This window comes from Oncorhynchus keta, unplaced genomic scaffold, assembly GCF_023373465.1.
Source record: "Oncorhynchus keta strain PuntledgeMale-10-30-2019 unplaced genomic scaffold, Oket_V2 Un_contig_26625_pilon_pilon, whole genome shotgun sequence".
NCBI classification, from domain to species: domain Eukaryota; kingdom Metazoa; phylum Chordata; class Actinopteri; order Salmoniformes; family Salmonidae; genus Oncorhynchus; species Oncorhynchus keta.
In genome coordinates this window covers 2,073-29,188 of record NW_026285076.1, presented here as the reverse complement: position 1 = coordinate 29,188, position 27,116 = coordinate 2,073, and the positions used below count along the sequence as shown (strand labels likewise).

At 41.2% G+C, this 27,116-nt stretch overlaps 1 protein-coding gene and 1 long non-coding RNA gene across 2 annotated transcripts; one reads left to right on the top strand and one right to left on the bottom strand.

Moving 5' to 3' along the window:
* Window positions 1–88: 88 nt before the first annotated feature.
* On the bottom strand, window positions 89–27,116 carry LOC127922663 (zinc finger protein OZF-like). The gene is made up of 3 exons (XM_052506547.1): window positions 26,850–27,116; window positions 5,308–5,553; window positions 89–3,297 (listed from the first exon to the last, which is right to left on the bottom strand). The coding sequence occupies exons 1-3, from the start codon at window positions 26,950–26,952 to the stop codon at window positions 2,315–2,317; spliced, it is 1,332 nt and encodes a 443-aa protein (XP_052362507.1). The 5' UTR covers window positions 26,953–27,116; the 3' UTR covers window positions 89–2,314.
* LOC127922664 (uncharacterized) lies at window positions 20,595–22,122 on the top strand. The gene is made up of 3 exons (XR_008111882.1): window positions 20,595–21,790; window positions 21,823–21,950; window positions 21,983–22,122. It is a non-coding gene; the product is annotated as an uncharacterized LOC127922664 (long non-coding RNA).

Genomic DNA, 27,116 nt, shown 5'->3' with positions numbered 1-27,116 from the left:
TAACAACAGCAGCTGCAAAGTCTAGCTGACTATGACCCTGGCCAGAGGGACACGGTCAACAAAGTGGTAATGTTGTGTATATACAGTATTTCACATCAAACAGTTTATTTCATTTAATTATACACAAGAGAAGAGGTTGCCCAGCAGAAATTCACGTACAAACATTTTTCATGACTTACAGGACAAATAAGAGTTAATTGCCTTGCTTAAGGGCACAATGACATATTTCACCTAGTCGGCTCGGGATTCAAACCAGCAACCTTTCAGTTACTGGCTGTTAGGAATTTTACGTATAATGACTAAATGATGTTTACATTTAAAAGTAATGATAGGACTGTAACGAACTGAATTCTACCCTGTCTGATGAAGAATGTTTGTACATAGGCAAAGAGGAAGTGTTAACAGACAACTTGTGACCACTGTGAAACTAACAACAGGAAAGATGTCTGGTCCCCACCCAGGGAGGGGAGAAACCGTTGGGCTTGCAGTAGACTGTGTAACATGTTGTAGCATATGATAAGCCTTGTATGCATAGGAGAAGACTTGTAAAACAGCATTGTCATTGTCTGAGAGGAGGAGGGACATTTATGACGAAATGAGAGGTATATAAACCAATGTACATAAAATGATGGGCAGAGCTCTTGTAAATAAACTTTGCTGACTATTGTAGACTGGCCTCTGTCCGTTTCGTTTCAATAAGAACCTTACAAATTATTGGTAACAGACAGAGTATTTGAATTGAAGTTCAGTTTATGAACATTGAGAACAAAATTCTCTTAACACTGGCCCAACACTCTTAACCACTAGGCTACCTGCCGCCAGATCAATTAACTTCAATACAGTTATTCAAATACATTCATCATCAATGACTACAATAATGAATCTAGTATTAAAATACAATTTAATAAACACAAGTAGTTGATTCATAGCCTGTTTATCATTAAACAAAAGGTATTTAGTAATATAAAATAATTCACTCAAACTAATGCTGAAAACTGATCATCACAACATCTTTATCTGATGTACACTGAGTGTACAAAACATTAGGAACACCTTCCCAATGTCGAGTTGCACCTTCTTTTGTCCTCAGAACAGCCTCAGTTCATCAGGGCATGGACTCCCAAGGTGTTGAGAGCATTCCAAAGGGATGCTGGCCCATGTTGACTCCAATGCTTCCCACAATTGTGTCAATGTGGCTGGGAGTGGATCTCTACTCCGAATAGCTTGTTCCATCTCCTCCCACAGATGAACAATTGGATTGAGATCTGGTGACTCGTCAGGCCACTGCAGTAAACTGAATTCACTGTCATGTTCTTGGAACCATTCCTGGACAAGCGTTGTGCCATGGGGCATAATCCTGCTGAAAAAAATCTAAGGGATGCACCTGATTGGCAATGATGTTTAGATATCCTGTGGCATTCAAATGTTGCTCCACTTTTATCAACCAGCCTGCAATGTTGACACACAGCAGGGATGCATGTACTGGTTTCCTCCATACCCCAGTCCTCCCATCAGCATGACACAGCAGGAACCAGGGTTCATCAGACCAGGCAATATTTTTCAAATTCTCCAGTGTTTTCATTCCTTAGCTCACTGCAACCGCAGTTTCTTTTTTTTTTTTTGCTGGAAGCTAATGAGGATCTATAATAAATACACAAAAACTACATCATTAAGGAACAGAGCTTTCACCTGAGTTCACCTGGTCAGTCTACATCATGAAAATAACAGGTGTCCTTAATGTTTTGTACACTCAATGTATGTTGTGTCTACCAGCTCTGATGAGGCTTCTCTCCTTCATGTATACATCGTCTTTTTTAAATTTAATTTCACCTTTATTTAACCAGGTAGGCTAGTTGAGAACCAGTTCTCATTTACAACTGCGACCTGGCCAAGATAAAGCATAGCAGTGTGAACAGACAACACAGAGTTACACATGGAGTAAACAATTAACAAGTCAATAACACAGTAGAAAAAAAAAAGAAAATGGCCCATTTGAGAAAAACGCTCCAGTCAGAGCAGGAGTAAGGCTTCACTCAAGTATTTAACTAGGGAAGGGGGATACCTAATCATTTGTACAACTGAACGCATTCAACTGAAATGTGTCTCCATAATTTAACACAACCCCTCTGAATTAGATGTGCGGGGGATGCCATAATTGACATCCACGTCTTTTTGGCGCCCGGTGAACAGTGGGTTAACTGCCTTGTACTGGGGCAGAATGACAGATTGTTACCTTGACAGCTCGGAGATTCGATCCAGCAACCTTTCAATTAATGGCCCAATGCGCTAACCACTAGGCTACCTATGTATATGTTCATGTATGTATATGTTCATGAGTTTTCAGGTAGTCCAGTCGAGAAAAACCCTTTCCACAGTCAGAGCAGAAGTAAGGCTTCTCTCCTGTATGTATACGCTCATGTGTTTTTAAGGTGCCCAGTTGAGAGAAACTCTTTCCACAGTCAGCGCAGGAGTAAGGCTTCACTCCTGTATGGACACATTCATGTTGTTTTAAGTGGCCCAGTTGAGAGAAACTCGCCCCACAGTCAGAGCAGAAATAAGGCTTCTCTCCTGTGTGTATACGTTCATGTGTTTTTAAGTGGCAAAGTCGAGAGAAACTCGCCTCACAGTCAGAGCAGAAATAAGGCTTCTCTCCTGTGTGTGTTCTCTGATGACCTTTTAGCTGAGATGCTGTTGTGAAGCATTTTACACAGTCAGAGCAGGAGTAAGGCCTCTCTCCTGTGTGTGTTCGCTGATGAACTTTTAGGTGAGATGCTGTTGTGAAGCATTTTACACAGTCAGAGCAGGAGTAAGGCTTCTCTCCTGTATGTATACGTTCGTGTGTTTTTAAGGTGCCCAGTCGAGAGAAACTCTTTCCACAGTCATAGCAGGAGTAATGCTTCACTCCTGTATGTATAAGTTCATGTTCTTTTAAGTGGCCCAGTCGACAGAAACTATTCCCACAGTCAGAGCAGGAGTACGGCTTCTCTCCTGTATGTATACGTTCATGTTGTTTTAAGGTGCCCAGTTGAGAGAAACCCGCCCCACAGTCAGAGCAGGAGTAAGGCTTCTCTCCTGTGTGCACTCTCTGATGACCTGTCAGAGCCTTTAATGTTATGAAATTCTTCCCACAGTCAGTACAGGAATACAGATTCTCAACTGTGTGAATTTTTAGGTGTATTTTTAGCTTTGAAAGAATTGGGAAAATCTCTTTACAATGTGGGCAGTGGTGAGACCTCTTAGGTCTGTCATCTTCCTGCTGTTGCTCTCTGGATGTAGAGAATGTCTCAACATGGTCTCCTGTGTGAACAACATCAGAAGAACTAGTCAGTTGGTGTGATATACAGTGGGGAGAACAAGTATTTGATAACCTGCTAAATCTGCAGTGTTTCCTACTTACAAAGCATGTAGAAGTCTGTAATTTTTTATCATAGGTACACTTCAACTGTGAGAGACGGAATCTAAAACAAAAATCCAGAAAATCACATTGTATGATTTTTAAGTAATTGATTTACATTTTATTGCATGACATAAGTATTTGATCACCTACCAACCAGTAAGAATTCCAGCTCTCACAGACCTGTTAGTTTTTCTTTAAGAAGCCCTCCTGTTCTCCACTCATTACCTGTATTAACTGCACCTGTTTGAACTCGTTACATGTATAAAAGACACCTGTCCACACACTCAATCAAACAGACTCCAACCTCTCCACAATGGCCAAGACCAGAGAGCTGTGTAAGGACATCAGGGATGAAATTGTAGACCTGCACAAGGCTAGGATGGGCTACAAGACAATAGGCAAGCAGCTTGGTGAGAAGGCAACAACTGTTGGCGCAAATATTAGAAAATGGAAGAAGTTCAAGATGATGGTCAATCACCCTCGGTCTGGGGCTAAATGCAAGATCTCACCTTGTGGGGCATCAATGATCATTAAGGAAGGTGAGGGATCAGCCCAGAACTACACGACAGGACCTGGTCAATGACCTGAAGAGAGCTGGGACCACAGTCTCAAAGAAAACCATTAGTAACACACTACGCCGTCATGGATTAAAATCCTGCAGCGCACGCAAGGTCCCGCTGCTCAAGCTAGCGCATGTCCAGGCCCGTCTGAAGTTTGCCAATGACCATATGGATGATCCAGAGGAGGAATGGGAGAAGGTCATGTGGTCTGATGAGACAAAAATATAGCTTTTTGGTCTAAACTCCACTCGCTGTGTTTGGAGGAAGAGGAAGGATGAGTACAACCCCAAGAACACCATCCCAACTGTGATGCATGGAGGTGGAAACATAATTCTTTGGGGATGCTTTTCTGCAAAGGGGACAGGACGACCACCGTATTGAGGGGAGGATGGATGGGGCCCATGTATCGCGAGATCTTGGCCAACAACCTCCTTCCCTCAGTAAGAGCATTGAAGATGGGTCGTGGCTGGGTCTTCTAGCATGACAACGACGCAAAACACACAGCCAGGGCAACTAAGGAGTGGCTCCGTAAGAAGCATCTCAAGGTCCTGGAGTGGCCTAGCCAGTCTCCAGACATGAACCCGATAGAACATCTTTGGAGGGAGCTGAAAGTCCGTATTGCCCAGCGACAGCCCCGAAACCTGAAGGATCTGGAGAAGGTCTGAATGGAGGAGTGGGCCAAAATCCCTGCTGCAGTGTGTGCAAACCTTATCAAGAACTACAGGAAACTTATGATCTCTGTAATTGCAAACAAAAGTTTCTGTACCAAATATTAAGTTCTGCTTTTCTGTTGTATCAAATACTTATGTCATGCAATAAAATGCAAATGAATTACTTAAAAAAAAAAAAGAAATCATACAATGTGATTTTCTGGATTGTTGTTTTAGATTCAGTCTCTCACAGTTGAAGTGTACCTATGATAAAAATTACATATAATTATAAAAAAACCTGCAAAAAAACTCCTAGAAAGAAGGAACCTAGGAAGAAACGTAGAGAGGAACCAGGCTCAAAGGGGTGGCCAGTCTTCTTCTTGCTGTACCAGGTGAAATATGTATTCATATCAGTAGGTTGTACAATCAAAGGGGGAATAAAACTATTCTACAAGTGGGTAAAAGTTTAAAGCTAAAACTATGGTAATGGTTGTGAAAATTGAGCCACTTCACTACTCCACTTCTTTAGTCGACACTGATATCCCAGTGAATTAAACAAATGCTGAAAATACTGGTGTCAAACCACCAAGTCTCAGTAGCATGAAATAACATCTACCTTCTCATTGAAACAGTTCTACTGCAACTTTTCATACACAGTGGGAAGTTGGAATGAACAAACTTAGTTAGAACCTGCTCTTACCACGAGAAACACATGTTCCAATCTTCTCCTCCTCTTCTTCATCTTTAATGTTGACATTCAGCTCCAGTGTTTGACTGCAGTCTTCCAGCTTCACTGATTCCATCTCTGGATCCTGCAGTGCAAACTGGGCTCCACTGTCACAATCAGGACCCAGTGACTGTGGGTTTGGACTCAGTGTGGAAGGAGAGAGGCAGGCTGGGTTTGTCATTACTGTTGATGTTACCGACCTCAGACTTAATTCTAGTCCTGTAGTAACAATGAATAACAGACAAAAAGTTATTTTCTAAGACATTTCCGGCACTTTCTTTATTCTCTAAAAACATATTATATTAGTTCTTGACTTGGACTGAAATAGATACCGGTACTGTTTATATTTAGGTGCAGCAGCTCCACAATACTGTTGAGCTAATATTCTATAAGAGGAACATGAGCTCAAACAGTAGACATTTGAGGTGAACTGTCCAAGTCAAGCACTGATCTCATTTCAATAGATCTGGTAGCTAAGCATTAACAACAAAACACGAGTTCATTCACATTAGACAAAGTATACACTTTATATTAGGCTACAGAACTTAATATATAGTAGATTTCTGAATTGACTCAAAAAACATTTAGTACAAGGTTGCAGTATGTTTTAGGCAGCACTATGTACTATTTTCCTGAATAACCTTGTCTTCACTGTATTATTTCAATCAAAAAACAATATTATTTCCGTTCACACCATAGTAACATTTATAGACGGACAGAAACAACTGAATGTCTCAAAATTAGTACACGTGTAGAAAACTGATAATCATTACATTTATCTCCAAAACAGTAGTGGAACCGTAAAATGGTCTCTCTGCTGCACCCTCACTGCCTGCACTGAAGTCCGTTGATGCAGACCGAGAGGGAGCCGCCATTTTACCAGCTCGTGAATTTTAACGTTACACAAAACCAAAAACGACATGTTAAACGAACCCAGAAATCTCAAATTATTTGATCCTTAATGAGATTACCTTGACGAGATACATCCACTCAGACAAACCCAGAGTATCTATGTCAATTGTAAAAAAATAAAAATAAAATAAAAAAGTGATCACGTTCACTCACGCGGTTTGGCACATTTTTCTTCTTCTACCAAACGTGATAATAACTTGACGTATTTGTTACCTAGCATGTTATGACGTGTTCTTAAGATATTAAAACGTGCTATTACATACCAGTAGAAATACATTTGAAACGTACACAAAAGTTGTGGTCTCGACTGCACAATTCTGGCGTGTCCTTTATTGTGAAGAATGATGTGCGCCTGCGTGGAATTTACTGTTCCCCCACTCCCAGTTTCTAAACCCAGAGACTCAAACAACGCGAGACTTCAGAGAACGCTTGTGAAGCGGACCAAGCATGGGTTTGAGAAGTCAATGAGAGAAGTGGACAATTTTGATACTTTTGCAGTGGTTAAATGGGGATCCTAATAAATACCAAAAAATATTCCGTCGGTACACACTTGAAACATGGCCATTATTTTATCAATTTCATAACTGCAGTGGTTTATTCACAATCGCTCTCACTGCGTATCTTACATATCGCAGCATCACATGAGTAGGCAGACACTCTTCACTCTTCCACCGAAACTCCAGATATAACACATTTTATCGGTGCCCTGCTCCAAAAAACAATGCTCTCTCCTTCTGCTCTTCTGAGACGCATGATAATCAAATCAAAACCACTACTGGTCACTCTGACTGACTCTACCTTTCCTCGTGCCTCCTTTACCATCTTCCTGACCTCAAATGATCTCCCAACAATACATAATTGTTGATGAATCGCGCTCCATAAGAAACCGATGTTCATTTACAACTTTTGGCCCGTTTGATCCATTTTTCGTCGTCTCTGTCTTCCAATCAATTCATTCTTACCAATTTTACTCAACTTGGAGCCACCAGACTCGAACAGCACTTCGGCTTCGCCATATTTCCCTCCCCAAAACCAGACACACCACGCTACCGACTAACTCCTGCATGTAGAATCCTGCATTGAAAAAAGCCAACATCTACAGGTTAAATGGGAATTTCACGCTGGCTTTGCCATTTTCCGCTATATCAGGTCCATCCAGCATGGACTTTATTTCGCCCAAAATTGTCCGTCTGTTTTGATTCAAATATAGCTAATGTTTGTATACTCCATGTTTCATATGTTGGTCATTTTTGCTACCATTTTCTCTCCGCTTACTCTTGTAATTAGTATGTCCAGATGTAACAAATGTAATTATGACCTCAGCTAATGTAGTCATGTACATTAACTTAATGTAATCATTGGCATGTTGTTTTTCCCTGAAGAAACAAATACACTAGATTACATCATCTCTACATCCTGTTAATGTAATTATTGTTCCTATGTTTTCTCAGCATACATGACATTAACTCCCGCTTTAGCGGGGTGCGCGCAGGCGACGCGAGCGGTTTAGCCAGCCTGTAATAACCCAGTAACTCCGTAGTGAGTTGTCATGTCTAAATGTTGATATTTAACCCGAACCCAGTAATAACCATAGTAAGTCACAGTAAGTCACATGAATAGACATCAAAATCACTCAACCATCCTAACATAATACATCATGGTCTTATTTAGTGTTCAATTTCAACTGAACCATGATCATATATGTCATTTGTTTGTCTTCTCAGGTCTTACAGGAAGTAAAAATGTATGAACTAAAACATTTAGTCATTACCACCAGATTCTGTCCTTACAATCACAGTTCATTATGTGGTACGCGGTGGGAATAACAATTTTACGACATTTGTTCATAAATAGCAGGGATTCTAGCATGCTAACTCCAGTTGAACAGCTAGCATACAATGTACCCTAAATACACATAATTAAAACAATTTCAAAAATTAACATAATTTGATGAAATTATAGCCTATTTGGTAATGACCAAATAGACTCCATGACATCCATGTGCTCCACTGTCACTATTCATATCCATGGTAACCAAGTACATACTTTTGAAAAAAAGATTGTCATGTAATTTGCTTGTCGTGGTGTTAATGACACAATACTTAGAGAGGACTGTATTTTGTGTAAAGAAAGTATCAAATGGCTTATGCACATCTAATATATATAGTTCCCATGTATTTGACTCTTTAAACAGGTGCATTAAATATTTAGTAATTATCAAGACTTTTTAAAAGTGTAATACAAAGAAGAATGTCAAAATGTGGTATGAGACAGAACAAAAACAGACTTGACAAGCTGAAGAAAAAGAGTTGAAGGTTATTTTAGTATCTACTTAATGGATGTGAAATAAACTAATCTAAATTAGCATTTTATCTTAAAAATCGAACCCTGAGACACAAAGGCACTACAGAGGGTTGTGCGTACGGCCCAGTACATCACTAGGGCCAAGCTTCCTGCCATCCAGGACCTCTATATCAGGCGGTGTCAGAGGAAGGCCCTAAAAATGGTCAAAGACTTGTGGGAGTTAATGTTACATAAAGGGACAGATGTACACATGTCCTTGCTAATCAGACCACAGGAGGAGAAGGCGCCACTTAAGTGCATTTGCTAATCTGGAAAGGGCAGCATACCAAAGATTAGATGGAACGGAACATACAGATGTACAATGGCCAAGGCCATAAGTGCTTAGGATAAGCTGTACATACCAATGTCAGAGGGACACACAATCTACTAGTCCTAATAAGGGCAACATACCAAAGAGCACACCAAGCTAAACATAAGTACAAAGGCCAAAGACATAGGCCCATAGGACAGCTGGACATATATTATTTTTAGGACATGAAAGGGTCCCGCCACCATTATAACCTAACCGAAAGCAGATATGGGCGTTATTGGGCGTGAACAAACAGGAAGCTTAAACTAAAAGGTAATGGTGGCAGATGGACTGAGGAAAGTAACTTCATTTGCATGTGGGATGGACTCATATCGTATTAAAAGCCTTTATTGAATTCACAAGTTCTTGTAAGTGTTATATTTCTAAGACGATTTTCCACCACATACTCCAGCCACCCAAGTCATAGACTGTTCTCTCTGCTACCGCACGGCAAGCAGTACCGGAGCACCAAGTCTAGGTCCAAGAGGCTTCTAAACAGCTTCAATCCCCAAGGCATAAGACTCCTGAACAGCTAATCAAATGGCGACCCAGACTATTTGCATTGACCCCCCCCCCCTCTCTTTTATGCTGCTGCTACTCTCTGTTATTATCTATGCATAGTCACTTTAATAACGCCACCTACATGTACATATTACCTCAATTACCTTGACTGGGAATGACAGTCAAGTGCCCCTGCACATTGACTCTGTACCAGTACCCCCTGCATATAGCCTCGCTATTGTTATTTTACTGCTCTTTAATAATTTGTTACTTTTATTTATTATTTTTCTTCTTAAAACTGCATTGTTGGTTAAGGGCTTGTAAGTAAGTATTTCACTGTAAGGTCTACCTACACCTGTTGGATTTGATCACCCATATTCATCGTACTTCTCCAATTTCAAACCAGTGTGTCTTCTTTGTAACGAGACTGTTGCTGTTTGCAAAGAGTTCAATCTGAGATGTCATGATGAATCTAACCATGGTACTTTCAGAAGTAGATGTTCCACCGCAGACATGAGGCTGGAGTCTGATTCAGAAAGGAAGGTGGGCCTAAAGAGAGAACACCCTGTGTGCTTTACAGTGGTGATTTTAGCATGTACATATTTTATTGTTATTTAACCTTAATTTAACTAGGCGGTTCTTATCGACTTACACAAATCCACAAGGAGTCTGTAGAAACCACATTTGTTTAAGCAAGTCAGCCATATCAGCTATGTTTTTTAAAAGGCAGTAAATGAGGGCGAATTAGCTGCCAGACGAGGCTCCTGTGGCTGATAGCCAGGTGCAGCGGTGGTAAGGATTCACTCCAAGGTGCTGAAAGCAAAGCTCTAACATTATGTTGGACTAACTAAAATTCTGTTACAAATGGTTTATTTGAGCTGTTCTTGCCATAATATGGACTTGGTATTTTACCAAATTTTCTGTATACCACCAAGTGGCGTAGCTTCAGCCGGTGTGGTTGCACCAGGGCCCGTGTCGTACATGAGCCCGGTGACGGGCCCGGATCTGCGGAGCCACAGGCCCCCTATGTAATTTTAATTCCTCCCTACCATACCAAATACTAATTATTGACACGAGTCCATCACACCGATTACTTCTTTAATTTAGGCCAAATGATAAATGATCTCACTGATGGTTTCACCAACTAAATGTTTTTTGTCACTACATGTCAGCATGATATTTTAGTGTATTGATGACAATACATCTAATTAATTTGCTAAATAAATCATATTATTCAATACCATGTTAAGATAATGAAATGCATTCTGGGATTCATTGTGCAAAAATACTCTCCAAAGCGTTGTTGTTTCTGTCATCGTTTAAAGCAAAAGTTGAGCTAGCTATCAAGAGACAACGGGCAAAAGAAAAATAAAGAGAGAATGTCGAGAATAGAAAATTACGGATTTAAAAATCAGCAATGTATCCAACACAAAAGTGGAGACCAAAAGAGCAAGGATCAAAAATGAGAAAGGAGGAGAGGGGGTATCAAATTAGTTAAATTAGATTCCTTTTTCATATGCAGTTCAAGTGCAGCCATTGCTAGCACAAGCAATGTAGCAGGACCAGAAGAGGATGTAGGTTTATCATCACCAGCAGCAGCTTTTAGTGTGTCAAGTGAGCCAAGGCCGAGCTGTTCCATCATACCAGAAGAAGCAACTTTGACAGAGGAGGATACAGGTTGTCAGGTATCGGCGGATACGACCCTGAGCACAAGCCAGGCCGGACAAGCTATCCCCGGGCCGGGCAGGGAGGAAGAGGATCAGGGCGAGGCTAGAATCGTGGTGGCTGAGGAAACAGGTGGAAGTGGGACAGACAACATTTTTACCTATCCGACTGACAGGGGGCATTATGCAACAAATGTGGATCCAAAGGCGGCGTTTTTCCGAGTCGTATCACACCACTACAACCAAGGCTGGAATCAAATGACCACGTACATGGCTATGTTATTCGGCCAAGGTAGATTGCACGTATTGTGAGCCTTGCTGGATGTTCGGAGATCAGAGAGCCCCTTTTTTCTCTGATGCGTGGGTGAATGGAGTGAGAAATTGGCGCCATCTAACACCCAAAATAGCATGTCATGAGACATCCCAGATTCACATGGGTGTCTGTTTGGTATATGAGCAATGGAAGCTCAATGGCACTATTGACGCAGAAAGAGAGAGGCGTGCATAAACGCAGCAAATTTCTGGTGACAGGTGTTGGAGCGCATAGTTAATGTAACTCTCACACTTGCATCGTGTAATTTAGCGTTCAGCTGGATGCACTGTGAAAAGCTGGGGCAGGCCAACAGTGGGAATTTTCTTAGTATAATTGAACTGCTGTCATTTTACGAGCCAGTTCTGAAGGAACTTTTAGAACGCCCAGCAGGATCCGTTAACTATCTCAGTCCTCAAATCCAAAATGAGCTGATTTATATCTTAGCCGAGCGAGTGAAGTGTGACATTCAGGCAGAGATGCAGAAAGCCCCATTCTTTTCTATTATTATGGACACCACGCCAGATGTATCCAAAGTAGACCAGTTAAGCCAAGTTTATCGCAAGGTGAGAGTGATAAGGGATGCAAATAATGTGGCCACAGATCTGACCATCAGAGTTGTTTTGGGGATTTCTGGAGACTTCAACATAAAAACCTTCGGCAGCAAAGAGGACAAGGGGCTGGATATTTCAAAACGTTGTGGGCAGGGGTATGATGGAGCTGCTAACATGAGTGGGGTCTATTCGGGTGTGCAGGCCAGAATATCCGAAAAGGAGCCGCTTGCTGTTTATGTGCATTGCTCAGCGCATAATCTTAACCTGGCTCTCAACGACTCTATCAAAAATGTACAAGAGATGAAACAGTTTTAACAATATGATACTGTTGAACTGTTTTACACCTTCTTCGGGTATAGCATAAAGAGATGGTCAGTGTGGAGTGGTATATTTGATTTTGCATCAGAAAATGTAACTCTAAAATGACTGTGTCCCACCCGCTGGTCATCTAGATAGGAGTCCCTTGCTGCCCTGAGATACAGATATATGTGGACGTAATGAAGGACCTCACCAACATTGTGCTTTTAATAAATGGATCACTAGTCACTTTAAATAATGCCACGTTAATAATGTTTACATATCTTACAATACTCATCTCATATGTTTATACTGTATCTTATACCAACAAGAGAACAGGTTTACTAAGTGACGTCTCACGTTAAACCTTTCAGCAATATTTTTGGCGATTCACCGGAACGTGCGGAAAAAAATAAATACACCGTTGGTCTACTCAAAGCAATGAAAACACGAGACAGAGATAATTACTAACTTGGTCAAGCCAATATCTACTAAAATTTTAATCGGATGGCCTTATGTCCACACTCGAGAAATTAATTATGACCAAGTCTACTCGTTCCTGAACGCGATAGACAGAAATAACACTACATTGGGCCCAACTACACTGCTCAAAAAAATAAAGGGAACACTAAAATAACACATCCTAGATCTGAATGAATGAAATATTCTTATTAAATACTTTTTTCTTTACATAGTTGAATGTGCTGACAACAAAATCACACAAAAATGATCAATGCAAATCAAATTTATCAACCCATGGAGGTCTGGATTTGGAGTCACACTCAAAATGAAAGTGGAAAACCACACTACAGGCTGATCCAACTTTGATGTAATGTCCTTAAAACAAGTCAAAAATAGGCTCAGTAGTGTGTGTGGCCTCCACGTGCCTGTATGACCTCCCTACAACGCCTGGGCATGCTCCTGATGAGGTGGCGGATGGTCTCCTGAGGGATCTCCTCCCAGACCTGGACTAAAGCATCCGCCAACTCCTGGACAGTCTGTGGTGCAACGTGGCGTTGGTGGATGGAGCGAGACATGATGTCCCAGATGTGCTCAATTGGATCCAGGTCTGGGGAACAGGCGGTCCAGTCCATAGCATCAATGGCTTCCTCTTGCAGGAACTGCTGACACACTCCAGCCACATGAGGTCTAGCATGGTCTTGCATTAGGAGGAACCCAGGGCCAACCACACCAGCATATGGTCTCAAAAGGGGTCTGAGGATCTCATCTCGGTACCTAATGGCAGTCAGGCTACCTCTGGCGAGCACATGAAGGGCTGTGCAGCCCCCCAAAGAAATGCCACCCCACACCATGACTGACCCACCGCCAAACCTTCTTGTCACAGCTCGCATTGATGTGCCATTCTGGATGAGCTGCAGTACCTGAGCCACTTGTGTGGGTTGTAGACTCCGTCTCATGCTTCCACTAGAGTGAAAGCACCGCCAGCATTCAAAAGTGACCAAAACATCAGCCAGGAAGCATAGGAACTGAGAAGTGGTCTGTGGTTATCACCTGCAGAACCACTCCTTTATTGGGGGTGTCTTGCTAATTGCCTATAATTTCCACCTGTTGTCTATTCCATTTGCACAACAGCATGTGACATTTATTGTCAATCAGTGTTGCTTCCTAAGTGGACAGTTTGATTTCACAGAAGTGTGATTGACTTGGAGTTACATTGTGTTGTTTAAGTGTTCCCTTTATTTTTTTGAGCAGTGTAGTATTTTTCTCAGAATGCCTGCATCGGCTGGTACATATACCCTAGCTCGTAGCATTCAGTAAATCCCCTACACACTGATTTGTGTCAGATATACAACACGAGTCAATCTCGCTACACTAGTATCTGGGTGAAAAAGAAAAACCACACACACACCACTCTCAACAATAATCCTGATTGGTGTGAGTAACTTGCTACACAATTCCTATGGACTGAATTCAACAGAGGCCTAGTTTTATCTTAGATTCCTCGCGCGGGGGCATCAATGTGACGTTAATGTGATGACATGCTATTTATCGAATAATTAACTGTTTATTACTACGTGATTAAATAAATCCTGTAACAATTAACTCTAACTTGAAGCACCACGGGAAAAGGTTGTTTAATTAATGAGTTACCGTTTCCCAAATTAACTCAAAGGTTTTATAGATTTCATTGCAGTCACCAATTAATTCATTTCCGTCTCATTCTGAATGTCGCATAATTAGTAAATCTGCACAAACCCGGGTCTCACTAATTATTCCGTAACACATAAATTTAGTTGATTATTTATTTACTAACCAGTTTAATGATAACATAAGATAAATATACACAAACAGTCTAGGTTATTGGTTAAAACTTCATACAATGGCAACAGGTCCCTAGTGGACCAACACAAGATAGAGATTTACATAGAGATAAAGAGCAAGAGAGAAATTCAACACTTGGATACATTTGTAAACTATGCTTAGCTTCAGCCCTAACACCTTGCCCTGAACTGCCCCTGTTATGATTAAAAAAAGTGTAATGCATGTATTTACGTGTTGAAAGTCTGTTGGGTGTCTCTTTGTGGGTCGAGTTCCGCTTAGTGGGAAAAGTTTGGCCAACGCCTTGTTCATTCGTCTTCAGTTGTTAGTGTCTGATTTTCCAAAAGATGTCACAATATCCTTTCTCTTAGTTGTCAGTTTCCTTGCACTCGTTCTGTGAGAGTGGGCTTCTGAGGAGGCTAATCAGCTGTGCCGATGCTCCCGGCGTGGGTAAGAGGGCCATGTAGACAACCGGTGACTTGAAAATAGCCGGATGGTTCTGCTTAAATTCAACTTCCTAGATACAGTACTTAGAATAGCTACTCCACCATAAAAGTGATTGTTCAGGGATTTACTTTGTCTTCAACCTCGTGTTGCGTTTCGGGGTCACGACTAGTCGTAGACCTCGGCTGCAGCGCGTGGTCAACTTAGTCTGATATGTAAATTCTTAACTCATGTTTTATACCCTGGAGTAGAAAGGGGCGTTTCCATCTTTATGGCACACTCTCTGGGTTCCCTGGGGCGTAGCTAGTTACAAGGTATTAGGATTTACTATGATCTCGTTTAGACAACTAAAATCAGTCCTATCATCACCAAAACATTCTCTTTCATATGCATATTTTCTACACAAAGTATGTCAAATCACATTATGAGTCTGTGCAGTTCCTAACCCTTGTGATAGTGAGAGGATGATATAAAATGAGTCTGTGTAGTTCCTAACCCTTGTGATAGTGAGTAGAGGACGACACGCCCCATTTTAGCTTTAAAGTCTTACCCACTTTTAGAATAGTTGTATTCCCCTTTTGTGTTGTACAGTAGAATAATAGTGAACTATGAAATAGCACATATGGAATCATGTAGTAACCAAAAAAGTGTTATATAAATCAAGATATATTTGACATTCTTCAAAGCAGCCACCCTTTGCCTGGATGACAGATTTGCACACTCTTGTCATTCTCTCAACCAGCTTCATGAGATAGTCACCTGGAACATATTTTCAATTAATGTGTGTGCCTAGTTAAAAGTGAATTTGTGGAATTGATTTCCTCCGTGCGTTTGAGCCAATCAGTTATATTGATAAAAGGTAGGGCTGGTATACAGAAGATAGCCCTATTTATTTAAAGACTTAAGTCCATATTATTGAGTTTGAGTTTATTTTTTATTTTTACAGGGACAGTGCACATTAATCAACGTTTCAGTAAAAGTGCCGGTTTTAGCCAGCCGGCTAATTTTCAACCGCAGTCCCTGGGCATTTTTGCTAAGAACAGCTCAAACAATTAAAGAGAAACAACAGTCCCTTATGACTTTTGGACATGATCAGTCAATCCTGAAAATTTCAAGAACTTTCTTGTTTCAACATGACAATGTCCCCACGCCCAAAGCAAGGTCCATACAGAAATGGTTTGTTGAGATCGGTGTGGAAGAACTTGTCTGGCCCGCACATTGCCCTGACCTTAACCCCATCAAACACCTTTGGGATGAATTGGAACAAATGGTCTGTTCTATATCTTCAATCAAATTAAACATGTACTACTGTGACATTAATGTTTCATGGTATTTTTCATCAGTTGTTTTATATGAAATGTCATTTCCACCACACTCTGTCATTACCACAACGCTAAGTCATTACCACCACACTCTGTCATTACCACCACACTCTGTCATTACCATCACACTCTGTCATTACCATCACACTCTGTCATTACCACCACACTCTGTCATTACCACCACACTCTGTCATTACCACCACACTCTGTCATTACCATCACACTCTGTCATTACCACCACACTCTGTCATTACCATCACGCTCTGTCATTACCACCACACTCTGTCATTACCATCACACTCTGTCATTACCATCACACTCTGTCATTACCACCACACTCTGTCATTACCACCACACTCTGTCATTACCACCACACTCTGTCATTACCATCACACTCTGTCATTACCACCACACTCTGTCATTACCACCACACTCTGTCATTACCATCACACTCTGTCATTACCACCACACTCTGTCATTACCACCACTGTCATTACCACCACCACACTCTGTCATTACCACCACACTCTGTCATTACCACCCACTCTGTCATTACCACCACACTCTGTCATTACCACCACACTCTGTCATTACCACCACACTCTGTCATTACCACCACACTCTGTCCACCTGTCATTACCACCACGCTCTGTCATTACCACCACACTCTGTCATTACCACCACACTCTGTCATTACCACTCTGTCATTACCACCACGTCATTTACCACCACGCTCTGTCATTACCACCACGCTCTGTCATTACCACCACGCTCTGTCATTACCACCACGCTCTGTCATTACCACTCTGTCATTACCACCACACTCTGTCATTACCATCACACTCTGTCATTACCATCACACTCTGTCATTACCATCACACTCTGTCATTACCATCACACTCTGTCATTACCATCACACTCTGTCATTACCATCACACTCTGTCATTACCATCACACTCTGTCATTACCATCACTCTGTCCATCATTACCACCACCACACTCTGTCATTACCATCCACTCTGTCATTACCACACACTCTGTCATTACCACCACACTCTGTCATTACCACCACACTCTGTCATTACCACCACACTCTGTCATTACCACCACACTCTGTCATTACCACCACACTCTGTCATTACCACCACACTCTGTCATTACCACCATTACCACTGTCATTACCACCACACTCTGTCATTACCACTCTGTCATTACATTCTGTCATTACCACCACACTCTGTCATTACCATCACACTCTGTCATTACCATCACACTCTGTCATTACCACCACACTCTGTCATTACCACCACACTCTGTCATTACCATCACACTCTGTCATTACCACCACACTCTGTCATTACCACCACACTCTGTCATTACCACCACACTCTGTCATTACCACCACACTCTGTCATTACCACCACACTCTGTCATTACCACCACACTCTGTCATTACCACCACACTCTGTCATTACCACCACACTCTGTCATTACCACCACACTCTGTCATTACCACCACACTCTGTCATTACCACCACACTCTGTCATTACCACCACACTCACACTTACCATCACACTCTGTCATTACCACCACACTCTGTCATTACCACCACACTCTGTCATTACCACCACACTCTGTCATTACCACCACACTCTGTCATTACCACCACACTCTGTCATTACCATCACACTCTGTCATTACCACCACACTCTGTCATTACCACCACGCTAAGTCATTACCATCACACTCTGTCATTACCACCACACTCTGTCATTACCACCACACTCTGTCATTACCACCACACTCTGTCATTACCACCACACTCTGTCATTACCATCACACTCTGTCATTACCATCACACTCTGTCATTACCATCACACTCTGTCATTACCATCACACTCTGTCATTACCATCACGCTAAGTCATTACCACCACACTCTGTCATTACCACCACGCTAAGTCATTACCATCACACTCTGTCATTACCACCATGCTAAGTCATTACCATCACACTCTGTCATTACCACCACGCTAAGTTATTACCATCACGCTCTGTCATTACCACCACACTCTGTCATTACCATCACACTCTGTCATTACCACCACACTCTGTCATTACCACCACGCTAAGTCATTACCACCACGCTAAGTCATTACCATCACACTCTGTCATTACCACCACACTCTGTCATTACCACCACACTCTGTCATTACCACCACACTCTGTCATTACCACCACACTCTGTCATTACCATCACACTCTGTCATTACCACCACGCTAAGTCATTACCATCACGCTAAGTCATTACCACCACGCTAAGTCATTACCATCATATTGTTGTGGCAACGGTGTATTAAACTACAATTGATATTGATGATTTTCCCATGTGAGAACCTCATATGCTTGTTCTTAAGATAATATTTTACATTACTTTAGAAATTAAGATGTGGTAAATACATGTTTCTGAGTATCATCAAGGCAAATATGGACATTTAGACACGACAATGATGAATACATATAATTAAGAAAACTTCCAAATTGTAAAAAGAAAATGTTTTTGAATGTGAAATGTTATATAAAACACCGTAGGCACAATTTCTGTCATTTCTTTTTCAACTAAAATAACCGATACAAATCTTTAATTGTTAAATAGTTTGGTCTCAGCCACTATTAGATCTTGTTTCCAGATCGAGTGAAGAAGATATTCAGATAGATAAAAAGCACTTTCAACAGGTTTCATTTTCAAAAATATTTAAAATCAACCATATATTTAATAGAACAGGTAGGCCTATTAATAGTGATGCACGGATATAACATTTTTGCCCATACCAATATCTGATATTTTCCTTGACAAAAAAACTGATACCCGAAAACCGATGTAAAAAAAAAGCTGCGTACAGTTAAATAGTTAACACCCACACATGGACACAGCGGTCTAAGGCACTGCATCTCAGTGCAAGATGCGCCACTACAGTCCCTGGTTCGAATCGAGGCTGCATCACATCTGGCAGTGATTGGGAGTCCGATAGGCCAGCACACAATTGGCCCAGCGTCATCCTGGCAGTCATTGTAAAATAAGAATTTGTTCTTAACTGACTTGCCTAGTGAAATAAAGGCTACACACACCACAAAAGTGTTACCAAAAAGTTATTTTGTTGGCATTTAAGTGTGTCCCCATTACCATTAAAACATAATCAAAACCCATTTATTTAACTTACTTGCTGTGCTGTTTCGTTCATTTGTTCAGTCACTTCATTCTCAACCAGGACGTTTGGGTCTTTGCGTGCCAAAAAAGACACAGCAGCTATAGTTAGCTAGCTAACTAATTTAGCAAGGTGTCATGATCTAACCCTAATTTATAAGTTCTATAAGTTCTAAGTTCTCATTTATAGTTCTTATTTGATTAATGGTGGTCGGACCCATCTATGTGAAGCTAGCCACAATAAGGATTAGCAACAATAGTGGACTTTTCAGTTAGCCTTCAAAATAAAAGAATGGAATAATTGTACTATTTGTATTCTCTTGCATCACTTTCAATTACATACTTTTATTTTGAAGGCAAACCGCAAATTCCACTATTGTGCTTAATCCTTATTACGGCTAGCTTCACAACACATAACCCGGTCCAGTCAAGCTCACTAGTTTAAAGAAGCTAGCTGGCTGCTTATAACATTCAATTTCAATAGGCGAACAAGTGGCAACCTAGCTAATACTTACAAGGATTCCGAAATCATTGCTAAGGATAATGAAAATGACTGCAGTTTCTACTGGTCATTGTGTTCAGGCTGGTTTTTATGGTGCTAGTTAGGTTACCAAGCTAAAGCTATCTACCCCAGAAGTTGCGGTCGAACAAATAATGCTTTATTACCAACGCGGTATTGTAAACACATCGTTCGTGGTCGGTGTTTGCTGACATATTTGTACAGCTTTGACAGTGCTACTGTATCATTTTTGACACGCAAAGACCCAAACGGCGTTCCGTAGTATGTATGTCGTGAAGCTAATAGCGGTGACGCTATTACTGTATATAAGTATGCACGTCAATTTTGACATCGGTTTTGCACATCTGGCGTTAAACTAGACATCGGCCGTAGCATTTGTAGCTAATATCGGCGATTCCGATATGTTCAAGATATATCATGCATCCCTACGTATTAATATAGACATTGGTGATTTTACCACTGTAATCAGATCCAACATTATGTTATGGTCATTTATTCGATGAGCCCACTAACCACGTGTTAAATGTGTAGTGTAGTCTACACTGTCTAGGACTATAAATTGGGCAGCTATAGGCTATTTGTTAATAGGATAATTCAAACGTGTGGATATAGGGCTAAATTTGAAATATTCATTGTCTCTGTGAATTGAAATTATATTGTTGCCCACCAGTGCACCCAGAAGAGGAAACAACGATACAATGTAGTCTAACAACATCTCTCTCAAACAGCACAGATGTGATTCACTGTAGAAGCACTGGTCCTCTTACATGTTAATTCCAGGTTGCATATTACAATATTTAGGGGCATATCAGATGGTCTGTTCTGCCCATAACAGTCACACCAAGCATAGGGTTGGTTGATATAAGATTGAAATGGGTAAATAATGTACCCATGAAAACCCTATGAAACAGCTCCCCAATACCATCTGATGTATATATTTAATGTATTACATGAATGGTGACCACAACCCTTCCAACAATACATTTAAATCATGTTTTACTGTGATTGTTCCACCCTGCTGAATGTATTCAATGTATTCCATTTCAAATGTGTCTCCCAGTGCAGCTTTACTTCCAGGCTATTATGACACATCTGGCAGTTTCTTCTATGTTTCTAGGCCCAGTACAATGGAAAACATACGTTTGGTCACTACCATTCCACAAAATACCACGCTTTATTTTTTAAAATTGTACTACAATCTTACATTTTAGTATGGGCTGTTCTTCACATTGGGGTGCTGCTGCAGGTTCTCTGCGTCTCTTGACCATGTCAGGCAGGCCGGGCACAAAGCTCAAGACGCCTCTCTCTTATTTATCAAGCTGATAACACATCTCTCCCGACAGACACAAGCAAAACCTCTTGCATAAATGTAGCAGCCTAAACACCTAATCATTAGTGATCTGACATGCTCTATTACATGGAAACTGTAGGCTACTAACAGCAGCAGCTACATAGTCTAGTTTACTATGGTCCTGTCCCTCTGACCAGGGTAAACAAAGTGGTAATGTTGTGTTTATACAGTATGTCACTTCAAACATTAAATTAGAATTATAATTTAATTATACACGAGAAAAAAAAAGTGGTGGCCCATCGGGGTGGCAGGGTAGCCTAGTGGTTAGAGTGTAGAGGAGGCAGGTAGCCTAGTGGTTAGAGTGTAAAGGAGGCAGGTAGCCTAGTGGTTAGAGTGTAAAGGAGGCAGGTAGCCTAGTGGTTAGAGTGTAAAGGAGGCAGGTAGCCTAGTGGTTAGAGTGTAAAGGAGGCAGGTAGCCTAGTGGTTAGAGTGTAAAGGAGGCAGGTTGCCTAGTGGTTAGAGTGTAGAGGAGGCAGGTAGCCTAGTGGTTAGAGTGTAAAGGAGGCAGGTAGCCTAGTGGTTAGAGTGTAAAGGAGGCAGGTAGCCTAGTGGTTAGAGTGTAAAGGAGGCAGGTAGCCTAGTGGTTAGAGTGTAAAGGAGGCAGGTTGCCTAGTGGTTAGAGTGTAGAGGAGGCAGGTAGCCTAGTGGTTAGAGCGTTGGACTAGTAACCGAAAGGTTGTAAGATCAAATCCCCAAGCTGACAAGGTAAAAATCTGTTGTTCTCCCCCTGAATAAGGCAGTTAACCCAGTGTTCCAAGGCCGTCATTGAAAATGAGAATTTGTTCTAGTTGACGTGACTAGTTAAATAAAGGTATTTTTTTAAATTAATGTACAAACATTTTTCATAACATCCTTGTCATTTAGCAGATGTTCTTATCCAGAGAGACTTACAGGAGAAATAAGAGTTAATTGCCTTGCTCAAGGGCACAATGACAGATTATTCACCTTGTCGGCTCGGAATTCAAACCAGCAACCTTTCAGTTACTGGCCCAACACTCTTAACCGCTAGGCTACCTGCCACCAGATCAATTATATTAAATACAGTTATTCAAATATATTCATCATCAATTACTAAAATATTGAATCTAATATTAAAATAAAATTTAATAAACACAAGTAGTCGATTCATAGTCTGTTTATCATTAAACAAAAGTTGTTTAGTAATATAAAATAATCCACCCAAACTAATGCTGAAAACTGATCATCACATCATCTTTATCTGATATAGACGGAGCGTACAAAACAGTTGAAACACCTTCCTAATATTGAGTTGCAGCCCCCTTTGTCCTCAGAAAATCCCCAAGTCGATGGGGCATGGACTCCCAAGGTGTTGAGAGCGTTCCACAGGGATTCTGGCCCATGTTGACTCCAATGCTTCCCACAATTGTGTCAATGTGGCTGGGAGTGGATCTCTACTCCGAATAGCTCCTTCCATCTCCTCCCACAGATGAACAATTGGATTGAGATCTGGTGACTCGTCAAGCCACTGCAGTAAACTGAATTCACTGTCATGTTCTTGGAAGCATTTCTGGACAAGCCTTGTGGCGTAATCCTGCTGAAGAAATCTATTTGCAGATGGATATACTGCTGCAGTGAAGGGAGGCACCTGATTGGCAATAATGTTTAGATATCCTGTGGCATTCAAATGTTGCTCCACTTCTTTCTAGGGGTCCAATATGTGCCATGAAAACACACTCCACACCATCACCACCAGCCTGTAATGATGACACACAGCAGGGATACATGTACTCATGGTTTCCTGCATACCCCAGTCCTCCCATCAGCATGACACAGCAGGAACAGGGATTCATCAGACCAGGCAATATTTTTCAAATTTTCCAGTGTCCAGTGTTTTCATTCCTTAGCCCATTGCAACCGCAGTTTCTTGTTTTTTGCTGAAAGCTAATGGGGATCCATAATAAATACAAAACAACTAGATCTTTAAGGATCATAGTTTTCATCTGGGTTCAGCTGGTCAGTCTATGTGATGGAAAGAGCAGGTGTCCTTAATATTTTATACACTCGGTGTATGTTGTATCCACCAGCTCAGGGAAGCAGTACCACCCAGTCAACCACTCCATTGTGAGACTCCTCACAGAGGATATTCAACCCTAAGGGAAAATCCAAGGTCATCTCAATATCTTTACTGTAGAAGCTAACAAAACACACAAACTGGCAAGGTGCACACTGATCAGTAAAGTAAAGAGGCTAACATTCTATAACACTCCCTTTCCTCTGCACAGTTCTCTCACAGTGAGAAACAATAGGATTGCAAATGTTCTACGCTTTCTTTATTTGATCCAGCTCACTGTTATCACTTCTTTTACGACACTTAAGTGATGGAGTGACTTTAATCTCAGCTGGTCTTTCAGAACTGATGAGGCTCTTCTGATTTGATGTATATTTGATGTATTTTTAACTGGCCCATTCGAGATAAACTTTTTAAAAGTCAGAGCAGGTGTAAGGCTTCTCTCCTGTATGCATACGTTTATGTTTTTAGGTGGCCCAGTAGAGAAACTTTTCCCAGTCATGAACGTATGCATACACAGTCAGAGCAGGAGTAAGGCTTCTCTCCTGTGTGTGTTCTCTGATGACCTATTAGCCCAGAGTATGTTGTGAAGCATTTTACACAATCAGAGCAGAAGTAAGGCTTCTCCCCTGTGTGTGTTCTCTGATGAACTTTAAGTTCAGTTGAAGTTGTGAAACATTTTACACAGTCAGAGCATAAGTAAGGCTTCTCTCCTGTATGTATACGTTCATGTGTTTTTAAGTTGCACAGTCGAGAGAAGCCCTTTCCACAGTCGGAGCAGGAGTAAGGCTTCTCTCCTGTATGTATACGCTCATGTGTGTTTAGGTGGCCCAGTCGAGAGAAACTCGCCCCACAGTCAGAGCATAAGTAAGGCTTCTCTCCTGTGTGTGTTCTCTGATGAATTTTTAGCTTAGTTGATGATGTGAAACCTTTTACACAATTAGAGCAGGAGTAAGGCTTCTCTCCTGTGTGTGTTCTCCGATGACCTTCAAGCCCAGAGCATGTTGAGAAGCATTTTACACAATCAGAGCAGGAGTAAGGCTTCTCTCCTGTGTGTGTTCTCTGATGAACTTTTAGCTCAGTTGATGTTGCGAAGCATTTTAAACAGTCAGAGCAGGAGTAAGGCTTCTCTCCTGTATGTATACGTTCATGTGTTTTTAGGTGGCCCAGTCGAGAGAAACTCTTTCCACAGTCAGAGCAGGAGTAAGGCTTTACTCCTGTATGCATACGTTCATGTGTTTTTAAGTTGCCCAGTCGAGAGAAACTCTTTCCACAGTCCGAGCAGGAGTGAGGCTTCTCTCCTGTGTGTGTTCTCTGATGACTTTTTAGCTTAGTTGACGATGTGAAGCATTTTACACAATTAGAGCAGGAGTAGGTCTTCTCTCCTGTGTGTATCCGTTCATGCACTGTCAGAAATTTTAATGTTGTGAAATTCTTCCCACAGTCAGTACAGGAATACAGATTCTCTCCTGTGTGTATTTTTAGGTGTATGTTTAACTTTGATAGAATTGAGAAACTCTCCTTACAACATGGGCAGTGGTGAGACCTCTTAGCTCTGTGATCTTCCTGCTGCTGTTGCTCTCTGGATGTAGAGACTGTCTCAACATGGTCTCCTGTGTGAATAACATCAGAAGAACTAGTCAGTTGGTATTGGTAAAAATAAACCTGTTATATCAGATCAAAAAGACTGGTCCTGATTAAATGAAGATTTCATGGTAAAAACTAAAAAATCTTTAATTGCACAAGGGGTTCACAGACTTTCAAGCAGCACTGTATCTATTTGCCACTGCTCGACTAAAAAAAGCTTGGTCAACCAACATCTATCCACCAAACAATCGACCAGTTGACTAAACGAGGTCAGCCATTTAGGCCAAAAGGGGCCAAAGGGATGAATTATATGAGTCATATCTTCCTCCACTCACTATCACAAGTAGAGGTCAACCGATTAATCGGAATGGCCGATTAATTAGGGCCGATTTCAAGTTTTCATAACAATCGGAAATCGGTATTTTTGGACACCGATTTTGCAGACGTTTTTTTTTTTTACACCTTTATTTAATCTTTATTTAGCTAGGCAAGTCAGTTAAGAACACATTCTTATTTTCAATGACGGCCTAGGAGCGGTCAGTTAACTGCCTCGTTCAGGTGCAGAACGACAGATTTTCACCTTGTCGGCTCGGGGATCCAATCTTGCAACCTTACAGTTAACTAGTCCAACGCAATAACGACCTGCCTCTTGTTGCACTCCACAAGGAGACTGCCTGTTACGCGAACGCAGTAAGCCAAGGTAAATTGCTAGCTAGCATTAAACGTATCTTATAAAAAAACAATCATTCAATCATAATCACTAGTTAACTACACATGGTTGATGATATTACTAGATATTATCTAGCGTGTCCTGCGTTGCGTATAATCTGACTGAGCAGAAAAGCATACAAGTATCTAAGTATCTGATTGAGCGGTGGTAGGCAGAAGCAGGCACGTAAACATTCATTCAAACAGCACTTTCGTGCGTTTTGTCAGCAGCTGTTTGTTGTGCGTCAAGCATTGCACTGTTTATGACTTCAAGCCTATCAACCCCCGAGATGAGGCTGGTGTAACCGAAATTAAATGGCTGGCTAGTTAGCGAGCGCTAATAGCATTTCAAACGTCACTCGCTCTGAGCCTTGGAGTGGTTGTTTCCCTTGCTCTGCATGGGTAACGCTGCTTCGAGGGTGGCTGTTGTCGTTGTGTTCCTGGTTCGAGCCCAGGGAGGAGCGAGGAGAGGGACGGAAGCTATACTGTTACACTGGCAATACTGAAGTTCCTATAAGAACATACAATAGTCAAAGCTTAATGAAATACAAATGGTATAGAGGGAAATAGTCCTATAATTCCTATATTAACTACAACCTAAAACTTCTTACCTGGGAATATTGAAGACTCATGTTAAAAGGAACCACCAGCTTTCATATGTTCTCATGTTCTGAGCAAGGAACTTAAATGTTAGCTTTCTTACATGGCGCATATTGCACTTTTACTTTCTTCTCCAACACTTTGTTTATGCATTATTTAAACCAAATTGAACATGTTTCATTATTTATTTGAGGCTAAATTGATTTTATTGATATATTAAGTTAAAATAAGTGTTCATTCAGTATTGTTGTAATTGTCATTATTACAAAAACATTTTTAAAAATTGTCCGATTAATCGGTATCGGCTTTTGGGTCCTCCAATAATCGGTATCAGCATTGAAAAATCATAATCGGTCGACCTCTAATCAAAAGGGTTAGTAACTACAGACTCATTTCATAGAACTTCAAAACACTGGCAGTTTGTCTACTTCACTTCTTTAGTCTACTCTCTAATCACTCCAGATAACCCAGTTGTTCAGGGATGTGTGATGTCAGAATGACAGAAGTCAATCTATCAATAGACTGGTCATAACTTAAGGAGGTCTAATTTATGAAGATATAGTTAGAACCTGTTCTTACCATGAGAAACAGATTTCCCAATCTTCTCCTCCACTTCTTCATCTTTAATGTTGACATTCAGCTCCTGTGTTTGACTGCAGTCTTCCAGCTTCACTGATGCCATCTCTGGATCCTGCAGTGCAAACTGGGCTCCACTGTCACAATCAGGACCCAGTGACTGTAGGTTTGGACTCAGTGTGGAAGGAGAGAGGCAGGCTGGGTTTGGCCTCACTGTTGATGTTACCGGCCTCAGACTTAATCTGAGTCGGCCAGTAGTAATAAAGAGGA